We start from the raw sequence: 16511 nt of genomic DNA on the forward strand, positions 1-16511 counted from the left end.
ATATGTATCAATATTGGGGATGTACATATTAATCGGTTATTGTTTTGTTCCTTAGATCCCTAGGTGTTAATATATAATACAAAGTAGCTTGATGTCTGTTTGTCTGTCCGCAGATCCCTTAAGATCTTGGTAACCACTAAACTGATTGAATTCTACTCTTCAGGGAATATATCTACTGGTCCTGTGGTTGTTTAAAGATCTTTTTCAAAAATAAAAATCCCCATCAATTTTTTTTCATATTTCTATAATTAGGGTCGGTCCGTCCGTACGTCTGGTACAGTTAGCTCTTTTACTTAACTTAAACAGGCTAGAATTGTCCTATCGATCTCAAACTTTTCATGCTGATTTCTACAACAGTTAGGTACGACTTAGAAAGCACAGCAACTCTATAATCGTTACCAGAAAGTCCGTACATCCATTTATAACAAGCTGATTTTTACTTTTTTGACAACAAATAATGGTTTTGAATGTTAAAAATATCCTATTCATCTGATTTTTTGAATACTGATTCCTATTTCAATAACGTCTATTGTTATAAGCGAAGCATCTCTATAATCAAGTCCTAAAAACGTCAGTATGTCCTTAAACAGTAACATGTATTTAATCAGTTTTAATTACAATTTTGTATAGACATGCATTAATATTCAGTTCTGACACTTCACAAGTGTTAATGTTCGTTTGTCCTTCCATTTCAGAGCTTCGCTTCTTTCATGGATGTTGTCATCCTTGTTTAATTACCTCTTGGGGCAAATCCCCTAGAGGCTAGGGGCGAAGCCGCAGGTGTACATATAAACAGTAAACAAGAATCATAATATCATTATAAATATAGATATTAGTTAATAAAAATTTATGTTAATCATGCCCACATTTATAATGGATTTATTAAACATAAAAATAAAGTGAAACTTGTAGCTTGCTAAAATAAGGATCCCCTCCCCTCCTACTGAAATGAATTCCATGACCCCAAATTTGACACTTTGAACACTAAAATCTACAATTAACCTAGTTACAATTTAAAGGGCCCAAAAAGCTAGTGATAGGGTAGCTGCGCTACTAAAAAATTCTCATATTGCTCTGATAACCAAAACCCCTAATTAGACATTTTAAAGACGAAATTCAAGATAGTTGATGGATAGATAGATGGATAGATAGATGGATAGATAGATGGATAGGTAGATGAATAGATATATGGATAGATAGATGGATAAGTAAATGGATAGACAGATGGATAAATGGATGGATAGATAGAGGGATAGATTGATGGATGGATAAATTGATAGTTGATGGATAAAGAGATGAATAGTTGATGGATGGATAGATGGATCGATATATAGATGAATAGAGAGAGATGGATAGATAGATGGATAGATAGATGGATAGATAGATGAATAGATAGATGGATAGATAGATTGATAGATTAGATAGATGGATAGATAGATGGATAGATAGATGGATAGATAGATGGATAGACAGATGGATAGATATATAGATATATAGATGGATAGATAGATGGATAGATAGATGGATAGATAGATAGATGGATAGATAGATGGATAGATAGATGGATAGATAGATGGATAGATAGATGGATAGATTGATGGATAGATAGATGGATAGAGTAAGGGTGGGCTATTTTCGGGAGGGGTTAATCTGGTAATTTTATATCTACCTTCATAAAATGACCTTTATCTCCATGTTCCTTTCAAATGACAGAAAAAAACATAAAAGCAAATTTGTTTGTTGTTAAATTACCTACAAAAAAGTATAAAATGAAATTTTTGTGAGATGAATTTTAAGGGTACTAAATAATTAAATCCCCTTTTTGGTTGATTTGCCCCAATGTGCAATGTAGAAAATTTAAATATAGCTAAATCATAAAACTCATTTTTTAAAAGCGAAGCTTTTCTATAATTAGGGTCGGTCCGTCCTATCGATTTCAAACTTTGCATGGTGATTCCTTTAATAATTAGGTACGATTTAGAAAGCGTAGCAACTCTATAATCATTACCAAAATGTCCGTACGTCCATTTTAAACATGTTGATTTTTTTTACTTTTTTAACAACAAATTTTTATGTGATCTAATCATCGGATTGATCTGATTTTTGGTATATTGATTCCAGGGACAACAAAGTATAATGTATTAAGCGAAGCAACTCTATAATCAAGTCCTAAAAATGTAAGTATGTCCATAAAATTTTCCTGTATCAAGCAGTTTTTCAACAAATTTACTTACAATTTTGCTTTGACTCTTATAAATTTATATTATGATAATTAAGTTCTAACACTATACAAGTGTTAATGTCCGTTTGTCCTACCGTTTCAGTGCTTCGCTTTTATGGATGTTGTTATCCTTGTTTTATTACAGAATCTCCTCTATATTAACATAGACCTGTCCGTCAAAATTAATTTTTATGTATACTTTTTTAAGCTGCTATTTTAGGATGGAGGGAAGGGACATTGGAGGGAAAATTATTGTGTATCCAAAGTTTTATTTGCCTTAACATTGGATACTTTACAAACTAGAAGTACCTAAATTTTCCACTAACTATAAAGAATTTACTTAAATTTCAAATAATCATTTTTTGCTTAGTAGCACCAAAAATTAAGTATATTTTGGCGAAATTGATAGAACACCTTGTTTCAATTAGATTTTTGTTGAACGCGCTCACCACCACAATGTATGCAATACTATAGTGCTTTCATAACAGAGATAATAAAAAATAGAAAATGGCGAAAGTCGAAATTTTCATAATAAGGTATAAAGGGCAACTCAGCTTAAACATATTGGCTATAAATGTTTTTTTTTTATATCAAATATAGGACCATATTTTTTAGATTAGAATCATTGGATGCTTTTGGCACATAGTATATTTAAAAGAGAGAAGCTTTTTGCAAAGCCTAGAAAAAATTACGTCTTACTTTCCAACCATTTGTCAAAGAAAATGTATACTGGTCTGCCATTGCATTGGTAATTTAGTCTGTGTAATGGCCATTTCATTGGTCATTTGTATTGTATGACGTCATTTTTTAAAGGCACTATAAAGAACTTCTAAAACAGAAACTGCAACAATTGTTTCTCTATTCTTATTTACAGCATCTATTACAAATCCCCATAACTCTCGGTGATGTCACGAACCGGTGTGTGGGTGCGCGTGTGTGTGCGAGAAATGTCTCTTATTTTCCAACCTCTGGTGGCGCGGCCTAGGGCCGTTCAAGAGAAACTCAAGTTTCGCGGATTTTCTCGTCAGCTCATTACGGAAGGAAGGGGGCGGGAATGAGAGAGAATTTAATGATAACAAGAGGGGGAGGTGGTGTAAGAGAGGTAAATCTTATCAAAACAAGCAATAAAGGGTAGGCAAATTACGATGCCCTCCCTCCAAACTCCCCCCCCCCCCCCAAAGTATAAGACTGAAGTCAGTAGTAAAGTGACGGACGCAAATTCCGTAACATTTGCCTGTGCAGCCAAACTCTGCATAAATTTCATTGAGAATTCTTGAAAAAATGAAAGAAAAATGTAAATTTAAGGTGTGTAAAAGTGACAAATAACAAATATTAAATCAGAAAAGTGCTAAAAAGTTATTTTGAATTATAATACATAAAAATACAAAGAAAAAAAGTGAGTTGAGACGGTGAAAAATTGACGTGAAACAATTTTGTGACAAGTGGCTGCGGAAAAAAAAGTTTTTTGCCTTAGGTTTGGGGCGCCTTAAAAGTGACCATAATCTATTTTTACAACCAAGGATTAAAATAAGTATTCTGCTCAGCAAATATTCAGGGAGGGAGGGGACATTAGACTGTAAATTACAGTTATGCCCAAAGTTTTACAGCCAAATCGGATAAAAAACTTAATGAACTTTAAAATTTTTATTTCTTTGCTTTGCTCAATAGCTTTCAACCAAGAATTTTATACACAGAAGGGGAATTTTGTTTATGTACATTGGATATGAACATCAATTTATCGTCCATTGTCTTATCCCTAAAGATCACTGCTGAAATCTTTGTTCTCTGTACTACTAAATATTTTTCAGTAAACCTACCCCTACCTCTTAAAATTATTTTTCCTAAAATATTTCAAAGTAAAAACAATAAATTTTAAAAGGGTTAAAATATAGGATTTGACTTAAAAGTTAGATTAAATTTTAAAATCTTTTCTGTTTCTATCTTTTTTGTTTGGGATTTAGATCAGTAGAGCTATTCTATACAAGAAAGGAGGAGACATTTGGGCTGTTTATTATACTAGCCCCCAAAGATCTATAATAACGTTTTCTTTTTCGTTGGCATAACAACTTTTGGGACTTTAATTGGATTTTGATTGGTTAGATCATTAAGTTAAGTGTCCAAATGTTTCAACTACCAATTTTTACATATAGAAGGGGTAGTTTTGTGTATCATTATTGGGGATGTACCTCAATTTTCGGCCATTTTCTTATCCCTTTAGATCCCTGTGATAAACTACATATTAATATGTCTTATTCTTAATATATCTGAAAACAACAAAAAAACGTAGTCTTTAAATCTGATATATACTATTGATTCTATCTTTCCCCCATTTATTTTATTGCTGCGCTAATCATGGACAAAAACATCCTTGCATAAAAAGTTTAATATAGGTTTTTAAAAAAATTGAAATATGATAAGACACATAATAATAAGATATGATTTGATAAGAGAATTTAATTTTAGATAACATATTTGTTATAAAACATAAAAAATATGAAAATTAAAAAAACTACCTACCTACTTTTTTTTTATTGATTTATGTGCTTAGTTCCTAGCCCTAATGAAAAGGGATAGAAGGGGAGTAAAATAGCCTTAAACCACCCCAAGAAACTTTTAAATATTCCCTGAAAAGTACAACCAATTCGGATCAGCAATTTCCGAGATCTTTAGCCTCCGACAAAGAAAGCATATCTTAATAATAGAACATGGCATTTATTAATTTTTTTATCGACATGCCCTTTGATAACATCGACCTATTGTCCAACATTAAACTAAAAATAACTTTTAGATTATACCAGAAGAAAGAGAGGGGACAATTGGCTGTTTATTACACCAGTCCCCAAAGTTTTATAATAACTTCTTCTTCTTTGTTGTCTTTACAACTTTGGAGACTTTAGTGAATTGTGATTGGTTGGTTTATTAAGTTGAGAGTTCAAACTATTTTACGCTACAGAAGGGGTGATTTTGTCACTTTGTGTATCATCATTGAGGATGTACATAAATTTATCAGACATTGTCTTATCCCTTTAGATCCCTTTTTATTGATATAATTTTAGCAAGTACGTTAAGTGTACGTAAAGACAAGCAAACGCTATTATTATAATGCAAATAAGACAAATTCTATGCCGATATAATAATGGCATCCAAGGTTAACAGTACTTGAATTCTTTGCTCTCTTTTACAATTTTTAATAGCGAAGCTACTGTATAACTTACTTTATCTATCAGTCAGTCCGTCAGTGTAACGTGATTTTCACAGACCACAATGTACATTTAGTAAATTATTTACTTGAACTTTCCACCAATGAGAGCACAGCATTTTATGAAATGCCGCGCTGTGATTGGCTGAAATTCGGCTCACCCCGATCTGGCTCACCACTAAAATGATTTAAAGATCCAGCATTGGTCTGTTAGTCTGTCGGTCATGTTACAAAAACAAACATATTTCTAAATGCATAGGATTATCTTTCTTTTTCTCTCTCATTGTGACAAATAAACATCTGCTTTATAATTCACTGTGTACGTTTGTCCGTCAATCCATGTGTTTTCTGTCAGGGAGGAAGGGAACATTTATTTCACTAGTCCCCAAAGTTTTATTATATTGTTTTCCTATTTGTTGTCTTAACAATTTTGTGTATTTTCACTGAATTTTGATTATTTAGTCCACTAAGTAGAGCGTCCAAACGTTTCAACCATTTGTAATCTACAGTGTTTTTGTGTGCTTCGCTACTTATGGATGTTGTCCACCGTGATTTTGTTTGTTTTTTGTTAAAATATGTTTATATTCAGATTTTGATATTTTAAATATTTTCATATTTAAACACAATAAGGATTTAGATTCTTGCTCGTTTTTTTAAACGTGGCTACTCTATAATTTACTTTGACTTTTGCACAATTTACACCTACATCACTACAATAGGGGATAAGACAATGGTAGATAAATAGATGAACGTACATCTGCAATGACTGTAAAAAAAGGTTACTACACGCTTGTAGTTTAAAACCATTTGTTGAGAAGTATGGGGTTTAAAAATTTAAAGTGAATAAATAAGAAATCGTGTATAAGTATAAAACTTTAGGTATCAGAATGTATGATTTACAATCCATTGTCCCCTCCCTGCTAACACAAAGCATTTATATATTAATGCTACGCTATTTATGGATTTGACAATTCTTATTTGTTTTGTTTTCTGTATTTTTGGTTGGATTTAAAATAAAAGATATTTGGAATGATTCCTCCAACGAACGAGTGGAACATGAAAACCCCTCCCTTCTCCTAATTTTAACTTTATAAAAGACTGTTTCTTATCTATACGGGGATTTCTAACCCATTGGGGCTCCTCTATACCTAACATGACTTAATATAACCTAACAATAATACCAGGGTTAAAAGGGTTAAGACAATGGCCAATAAATTGATGCAGGTCCCCAATAATGAGACACAAAATAACCCCTTCTGTAGATTAAAATGAGTGGTTGAAATGTTTGATCACTCAGCTTAATGAACAAAACAATCGAAATTCAATTACATTCTCCAAAGTTGTTAAGCCAACTAATAGGAAAACGTTATTATAAAAACTTGGGGACTAGTGTAATAAACAGCCCAATGTCACCTCCCTTCCTGGATAATACCAAGTTGTCGATAATATTCTAGGCAAACGACAAGTCGATAATATGTCAGTTATAACCAATTTTATTTAATCTTATTTATATTGGACGAACTTTTATGAAAATTAAGTCTACAAAAACCACCAATAATTTTAGAAAGTTAACAGTTTTTTAACCCTTTCCGTTGAATTTAAATCGGTTCCTAGCCATACTGAAAATTATGTATTGAGAATTTTCCACTAAAAAATGAAATAAAAATGATGAAATTAGTCGCTGTTAAGTTGGCCCGTCATGGGCATCAAAACTGTAATTAAACATATATATCTTTTTTGTTTTATTATCCCCGAAAACTACCCATTTTATGATGAGATAGATAACTAAGAATATAATTTTATTAAAAAATAGACATATGGTCACTTTTAACCTAACCTAACCCTTGTTGAAACCCTGTAGAGATGAGGATGTTGATGCGCGGGGTCTGTACGTTAGTCGGCCTGGCGCTGCTGGTTGTGCGCGCCCCAGCCGAGTCAGCCTGCCCGGAGAAGTGCTCTTGCAGGGATCAGAATATACAGTTAAATACCAGGGATCTAACCCTGCGGGGCCAATTTATAAACATGTAGGGCAATAATTAACATATACCTAACCTTTAAAACCTATCAAAAGCTACTGTGAAAACATGACGAAACCCGCTACTTGGTTTACTTCCAGAATCCAAAACCAGTTATAAAATTGCTACGCTTGTATAGTTGTAGCGATCAAGCCAATACTATGTTAATTTGATACTTAAAAAATGCTAAGAATTAAAAAAAAAAAACTTGACTTGGGTCGAGTGTATAAGATTGTTACAATTATAATGAAGTGTCCAATTGTTCTAGAAATTATTATTTCTAATATATTTAGAGTTGATAAATAGTTTTTGATAATCTAATATTAGTTACAGAGTTGTAACGCTTCTATATTATGCTTTATCATTTCATTAATCTTAATGCAAAAGTTTTGAAAAAAAATAAACTAACCGTTGCCTCAGACATGCAATCTAAGCTTGATAATAGATATACGGAGCATTATACCTTATGGTTCTAGGAATCTTTATATAATAAATTATTTATGGTAATGATTATATAGTTCCTACGCTTTCTAAATTCAACCTAACTGTTACAGAATTAATTTTAAATCGAAAGGACAATTTTAACATGGTTAAATTAACTATAAGAAGGGTTATCCGATTTTACCGCAAGGACAAATGAACAAACGAACCAACCCGAAGTGTAGAAAATATTTGCTTTTGAAAAGGAAACCGTATGGACAAGGACGTCCAAGGGGGGGAGGTAAAGTGGTGATTACCCCCTCCAAACGATTTTTTTTATTTTACTCCCCCCCCCAAATAAAAAAAATGTATGTTTGCCTTTTTCAAGGATAAAGGTATAGGACAATGGCCGATAAATTGATTATTTGATGTACATCACCAATAATTATACACATTACACATACCCTTCTGTAGATTACTATTAGTGGTAAACGTTTGAACACTCAACTCAATGATCCAACCAACCAAAGTTTACTGAAGTCCCCAAAGTTTTATATAAAATTTTGAGGACTAGTGTAATAAACAGCCCATTGTCCCTTCTCTCTCCGATGTTTACCTATTTCAGGGATATGGTTATGTGACAATGAGATATGAAATAATTTTACCCTTATCCCTCAATACTTGAGAAATGTGGCCGAAAAAGGGGCTGTAGATTAATTTAATTGTTAATTTTTCCTATAAATGTCAACATATTTTTTTTACGATAAAAATTTTAATAGTTATTTATCGTATCGTAATACATACAATTTTCCGCGGATATGAAAATCTTATTATTCGTGGAAAGTTGGACGAGAACCGGTTCTAATCCACCGGATATGAATTGGTTTGGATGGCATACAGGAATAGTTATTTCTCGCATCGTATTAAAAATAGCTTTCCGAGGATATAAAATATACAATACAATTATATTCGTAGAAAACTGGACATTTATTACATATACTTTTTTCCCAAACAATTTTACTTTCATGTATTTACTTAAGTGTTTATAACCTTTTTAAGCTGAAAAACAGGGATACGTAAATGAAAAAAAATCTTCCACCCCCCCCCCCAAAAAAAAGGACTTTAGAGATAGGACAATTGATCATAATCTAAATTTAACCCTCTTTAGATTTAACATATTGGTTAAAAGTTTGGACACTGCTAGCTATTGCCCCCCATCCCTCCCACATCCTCATAATCATCGATGCTTTTAAATTTAGAGGGAAGATTATTTTTATCTTTCAGTGGCCTTTCCTTGCCCCCTGTTTTTTAAGTAACTTTAAAAAAAAAGTATACATTAGCAAGGCTGGCATTAGACATTTGGGCGAAGCATTAATCCTAAAAATGAAGAACAATGAAAAAACATTAGTTTAAATAGGGATCTAAAGGGATAAGACAATGGCCGATATATAGATATACATCCCATATACATCCCATACATATATGATACACAAAATTACCCTTTCTGAAACGTTTGAATACTCAACTTAATGCACAAAACAATCAAAAAGTCCTCAAAGTTGATAAAAACAATTGGGGACTAGTGTAATAAACAGCCCATTTAATACTTGAAAATGTTCTCAAAGGTTGAATACAAATGGACCACAGAAAAGAAAAAAAATACTTTAGGATTGTTTCTCTAACATTTGTGGTTCAATTTCGGTTTCATGTGAAATTCCCTGTAAAAACTAAAATATAACCACAGAAAAGAACATGATATAACATAACATGGTTTCAATGCTTTTAAATCGCTTAAATTGGTTATGGCCGCGTATGCACTTTATATTTGTATGCAGGGATCCTAAGGGATAAGACAATGGACGATAAATTGCTGTAGATTATTACTTCCGTAGGTTAAAATTATTGGTTTAAAACTTTGGACACTGTTAGGTTGAACCAACTAATATTTTGATATCCCATAAAAGTACCTAACAAGTTTTTAGTCAACGTAATAAAAGAGTATTATTATAAAACATAGGGTACCAGTATAATTTTCTGTCCAGTGTCTCCTCCCTACCTGATTTGTATGCTATCACTTAAAATAATGTATTTTCTTAGATTCGTATTTCCTTTTAAATTATGCTTAGAACATGGATATATTTTTAGTTAGTTTATTCATGTTACAAATTTACAGCTGAAGTAAATTGACTGCATTGTATATTAACTAGCGGCTATGCCCTTATTTTTTAGGGGCGGTAGGGCAGAAAAATAGCCTAAAACCATACCCTGACTTATTTATAAAATAAAACCAATGCAGGACCTATAAAAAGATTCACTATAAAGGAGAACCATATCGATTCAGTGGTTGGTGAGATTCTTATTAAAGACAAAAAATGCGTTTTACTTTATATAATAGGATGGCCTAAAAATGATTTCTGTATAATGCATTACTGTTCTCTCAAATATCATTAGCTTGCCTTTAATGTTTAACTAGCGGCTGGACTCCTAACATCTAGAGACTTTGTATAAGAATGGGGGCTACAGGGGGCAGAAAATTAGCCTACAACCACCCAAAAAATAAATGGTCTTAAACCCTCTCGGAACTATATGAAACTTTCCTAAAATAGAGAACTCAATCGGTTCAGTAATTAACAAAATCGTGACGGACAAACTTTTAAAAAAAATCTTTATATAAAAGAATTATAGTTATTTTTGTTTTGATTTATAAGAAACAATCAAAATTACTAATATAGGTCCCTGTTTTGAGTCATACATGTTTTAACACTGACATAAAAATATTTTAAATGTTGTTTGCACTACTCTAACATTTACTTTTTAGTTACGTAGCTTATGATAAGTAAAGCACGTATGTTTGTCTTTTTCTTATTTACAAGTGACTATATATCTTTGGTAACTTAATTGGATTTTGATTGGATGTTTCATTAAATTGAGTGTCCAAATGTTTCAACCACTAATTTTAATCTACAGTTGGGGTAATTTGGTGTATGATCATTTGGGATAGATATATATGTATTTCAACATAATCATACAAAAAGATAATAATATTATTACACATATTCACATAATTTTTTGCATAGTTTGATACTTTCATTACCTGGGTTGGCCGTTGCAAAAGCTAAAAGTACCACTTTAAGACAAACATATTCAAATCAATGTTATAAGGTTTCTAGCTACATCGAATTTGAATCAAATAATTATATTGAATATATACATAAAACATATAAAATAGAATAAATAAATAAATAGTAAGGTATTAATAATGTAATTTACGCTATGATACAATGTACATTGATTTATCGGCCATTGTCTTATCACTTTAGAACATGTAACATGATGATAAAAAACCTGCTTGTTATCATCTTATCAAAAGATGAAAATTTACTTTGATCTACGTCTAATAATAATAAAGAAAATAAAAACAGCTAGAAAGAGCATTGGGATACAGGGATCTAAAGGGATAAGACAATGGATGATTAATTAGTATACATCCTCAATAATGATGAACAAAAGTTTTCCTTCTAGAGATTAAGATAATCAATTGAAATGTTTGGAAAGTGTTAGTTTAAACCAACCAATCAAACTTTAATAAAAGTATGTGATAAATTCACTTCTTTGATACTTCCCAGCTGTTTTAAGCCAGCGAATGAAGATCAAAATTAACTTTTTAAAGTCATTAATTTATAGTTTAGACAATCCAAGCTGTCGAATAAGAGAACATTTAAAAAAAACTCTGGGTACCAGAATAATTAACAGTCCAATATCCTCTGACTTCCCTATCGTTGGGGATTGGCATCAATTTATCGTCCATTGTCTTATCCCTAATTATCCCTGACATGAAAAGAGAACTGTAAAGCTTATTATTATGATACTGCGCTGTTATTAATTAATTATATACAAACAAGGATAACTATTTACAGAGAGAGAGAGGGGACAATCAGCTGTTAATTAAACTAGCCCCCAAAGTCTTATAATCACTGTTTCTAATTCGTTGGCTTGACAGCTTTGGAGACTTTTGATTGGTTGGATCATTAAGTTGAGTGTTCAAACGTTTAAACCACTAATTTTAATCTACTGAAGGAGTAATTTTGTGTATGATCATTGGGGATGTACATAAATTTATCGGCCATTGTCATATTACTGAAGATGGCTGGATATTAATGCAAGATATAAGAATTAATCAAGTAAAATCAATGGGGGGCCACAACCATATATGGTGACGCAACAGTTTATTTGTAATATCCTTCAAAATATTATTGGATCGCCCTCCCCCCCCCCCCCACCTTTTAATTAAATCTTACTAAACAATGATTTTTTTTAGGTTAGGTTAAGTAAGGGTTACACTTGCAGGGATCTTAAGTGATAAGACAATAAACAAATTAACATTTAACAAACAAAATTAATAAGTTTGAAATTGTTAGTTGAAAAGTTCGGACACATCTAGTTGGAACCGACCAATCAATATTCAATCAAAGTATCCACAGTTTTTGAGTCAACGAATAAGAGAGCATGTTTAGAAAATTTTTGATACTTTTATAATTTACAGTCCAATGTCCCCTCCTTTCCTGTAGGAATGTAAGGGGTTGGTTATAAGATAATTTTTAAACCTTTGTTGATAATCCATAACTATATATTTTAAATTAATTTTGCCTTAATACCTCCTGTAGAGTTTTCTCTATGCTGTACTTCAATTTTAATATGCTACACCTGATTCTAGTTTACTTTTAATCAATCACAGACAGACAGATAGACAGAATGACTGACAGACAGACAGACAGACAGATAGACAAACAAACAGACAGACAAACAGACAGACAAACAGACAGAAAAACAGACAGACAAACAGACAGACAAACAGACAGACAAACAGACAGACAGAAAGACAGACAGACAGATACTTATTTAGACAGATATATTAAAATATGTCTTTCAGACATGGGCTACAATGATAAATAATTCCTTTATGAAAAAGTAACAGGATGTCTATGTGTGTGTGTGTGTCCGTCTGTCAGTCTCTGAAGCTCTGAACCGATATGGATATCCTTTACAGAGAAGCTTCTTATAGGTTCTTATAATTATTTTGGGAGAAGGTTCCTCCCTCCTCCCATGAGAAGTTGCCCATAGAAAAATTCCATAGGCTAACTAGTGCAGAATTAGCTACCTAAACACTCATCTATTTGCATATCTCATTTCCTAATTAATTATTGTTTTAATTTTTACGAAAACTTGTATTAATCTTTTTAAAAAAAACAAGGATCTAAAGGGATACGACAATGGACGATAGATTGATTTATATCCCAAATGATGATAAACAAAATAACTCGTTCTGTAGATTAAAACTGATGATTGTAAGGTTTTTACACTTCTTGTTTATAACAAACCAATAAAATTCAATAAAAGTACCCAAAGTTTTAATGCCAACTTCTTATTATATAACTTTTTGCAACAACATAATTTACAGCCCAATGTCCCCTTCCTCCCTGCAAAAAAATGCAAAAATAAAGGTTTGAATAGCTTTCAGAATAATCGAATAGTTAAATTGCATACTACTTTTTAAAAGGGTTTCATAACAAACATTTTGAGCGTTTCCTTTTGTAGGGCTGTCATGGTTACCTTTTCTCATAAATTTAGACAATTTAGGTCATTCCCAAGTTGATTAGACATACAAAATATAATTGTTTGTCCAACTTCCGATATTTCAAGCTTCGCTTTTATGGATGTTGTCATCTTTGTTTATTTACTGATACATTTATTCCCTACACCAATTTAATTTAAAAAGTTTTAATGTAATTAATTAAAAGAGTATAAAACTATGCGTTTTAAAGTCATTAATCACCACCAGTATACCAGGGACATGTATTTTGGAAAATAATCACGGCTGTTACAAAAAAAATTAACCACATTTCAAGTATCGCAATAATAGGAAAGTAAGTTATTAAAATAGAAATATCAAGTAAATTTTTTAACTACACTTAGGGATCTTAAGGGATAAGACAATGGACCTCAAATTTAGATTTTGTTAGATTGTACAAACATACCAAAATGTAATGAAAGTCCCAAAATTAAATATACCAACAAATGAGTGAAAGTGTTTATTATCTAAAATAAAACACATAGGTATGATATCATACAAAAAGTTGTTGTCAAATAAAAGTTAAAATTAGCATGTTTTAAATAGACGCACGGTCATTGTAACGATTATATCGTACCTAACTGTTAAAGGAATCACCATGAAAAGTATGAAACCGATAGGATAATTTTAACATGTCTAAATTACTGACAAAAGTTAATTTCCGGATGGACCGACCGACATTAATTATAGAAAAGCGTCGCTTTCAAAAATAAGAAAGGAATAATCTATTATTTTATTTTGTCCTAATATAATTGTTCTTAAGAATAAGTGTCTCTTTTCACTCGCATTTTATTAAAAATACCAAAGCATAATTAATTATTTTCAACAAAGTATTTTAAATTGGTAATTTGAATTTTAAAGTGAAATTTTATTTCACTTTTTAAAACAAATTGTTAAAGTAATTTGTTTTAAAAAAAACAAGGATGACAACATCCATTAAAGAAAGGCTTTAAAAATGAGACCGATAAGGAATAATGAAACTATTTTAAGAAACAGATCTAAACGTTGATTCTAAATTGAGGATTAGACCCATATGAAGACGGACAATCGGACCTACCCTAATTATAGAAAAGCTTTTTAAAATAAAAATTAGAACCAAGAGAAAGTAGTAAATTTGTTTGTGAAATGTTTTAAATTTAAAGTATACACAGTATTCGGTACCCACGCAATTTGACATGTCAAAATATGGAAACCAGGCCAAATAAATAAAAAAATAATCCTCTCGTTAAAACATCCTAAACTTGTTATTGCGTATCCATTCTATCATAAGCATTAAAGTTATCTGGGTATTACTGTTAAGTAATACCTTGATAACCAATAAACCTATTAAGTTCTCCATTTTTTAATTTAAGGCAACGATGGTTTTATGCTATTTTTCCCCCTTTGAATATAAAACCCCTTATTGCCAGTGGCGAATCTACAATTTGGTTTCCATACTTAAACTTTGCAATTTATATGGATATTCTTGTGTACATTGTAATGTACATCCTTTGGTATGTATTACATACACAATTAATTATTAATCTTCAGACACTACCAACCTATTGTTCTCTTAGCTTTACACGATGCTCCATATATGGCTAAAACCAGGGATCTAAAGGGATATGACAATTGCCGATAAATTGATGTACACCCCCAATGATAATGCACAAAATTTGATTAAAACTAGTGGTTGATACGTTTGAACACTCAACTTAATGATCTAACAAATCAACTAAAGTTCCCTAAGTTGATAAGCCAACGAATAAGAAAACTTTATTATAAAACTTTGGGGACTAGTTTAATAAACAACATATTGTCCACTCCCTCTCTGGGTTAAATTGGCGATTATAAGTAAATAATAAGATTGATTACAGTTTTGTTGGCCCCAAATGGACTACGTCCCTGGCCAACAAACAGTCCGGGATCTTGAGGTATAAGGCAATGGTCGATGAATTCCCAATGATGATTGAACAAAAGTACCTTTTTGTAGACAAAAATTGATGGCTGAAAAGCTATGACACTCCTAGGTTTAACCAACCAATTAGGACTTAGGATTAAGAAAAGTAATCAAAGTGTTAAAACATAGAGTATCTTAATGTTTTATAGTCCAAAGTCCCCGAAGTTGTTAGTTTATAGGCTTTAAATGATTAATTCTGCACATAAATTTAATTTTGAACCCACTGTATCTAGACAGCTTGAAAATTATGGGCAAAACAATCCAGGGAGGGAGGGGATATTGACCTGTTTATTACACTAGTCCCCAAAGTTTATTAGCGTTTTCTTGTTCGTTTGCTTAATTAACAACTTGAGAACTTTTATTGAAATTTGATTGTTTGGTTTATTAAGTTAAGTATCCAAACGTTTCAACCACTAATTTTAGGTTATAAAAAGGTAATTTTGTGCATCATTATTGGGGATATACATCAATTATTGCCCATTGTCTTATCCCTTTAGATCTCTGAAAACAATCTTACTTCAATAACTTACACATAATATACTTCAAGCCAGTTCTGAAAAAGGTGAAATTTTAAACAATTAAATAAACATTTCTTGTTTAAAAGACGATTGTTTGTAGCCGTTTTCGAGATCTTTTGGTGCACACACACACACATACTTATACAACTTACTACTTTTTTGATTATACAACTTCTTTAAAACTCAAATTCAGTTTTAATCTTCGTCCTTAGCTTCTAAGGCCTTAAAACCATCTTGACACAGAGCTAAATAGCCTAAAACCTTAACAGGACTAATAAGATGCTTTTCTAATATTCATATATTTGTCTAGGTGTTTTAGAGATATTTCTAAACATCGAAACGCCTTATTATTTTGGTTTGTTGTCCATTATCATCTCTCTAGCTTTCTAACCCATGAAGTTCTCAATTTTAGGGAAGCTTCACATAGGTCTTGTGATGGTTTTATGCTATTTCACTGCCTTCTCTTGGGTGTAGCCCGCTAGTTTTAATATGTACAGCTTTAAAAATGTATAAATTATTTAATAAAATTAAAAATTCTGAAAGATGATTATTCATCACGTTTTTACTTTC

General features: G+C 31.6%; 1 protein-coding gene across 1 annotated transcript in view; it reads left to right on the forward strand.

The window, feature by feature from the left end:
- The first annotated feature begins 3435 nt into the window (after nt 1-3435).
- The window catches only part of sli (slit guidance ligand), a 193050-nt gene continuing 179974 nt past the window's right edge, over nt 3436-16511 (forward strand). The window contains exons 1-2 of the mRNA XM_080146074.1: nt 3436-3695; nt 7282-7382. Of these exons, the coding sequence (XP_080002200.1) occupies nt 7284-7382 (99 nt within the window). The 5' untranslated portion in view covers nt 3436-3695; nt 7282-7283. The remainder of the gene's footprint in view (nt 3696-7281; nt 7383-16511) is intronic.

The sequence above is a fragment of the Acartia tonsa genome, chromosome 13 (genome assembly GCF_053477335.1).
Source record: "Acartia tonsa isolate MP-2025a chromosome 13, ASM5347733v1, whole genome shotgun sequence".
In the NCBI taxonomy this organism is placed as follows: domain Eukaryota; kingdom Metazoa; phylum Arthropoda; class Copepoda; order Calanoida; family Acartiidae; genus Acartia; species Acartia tonsa.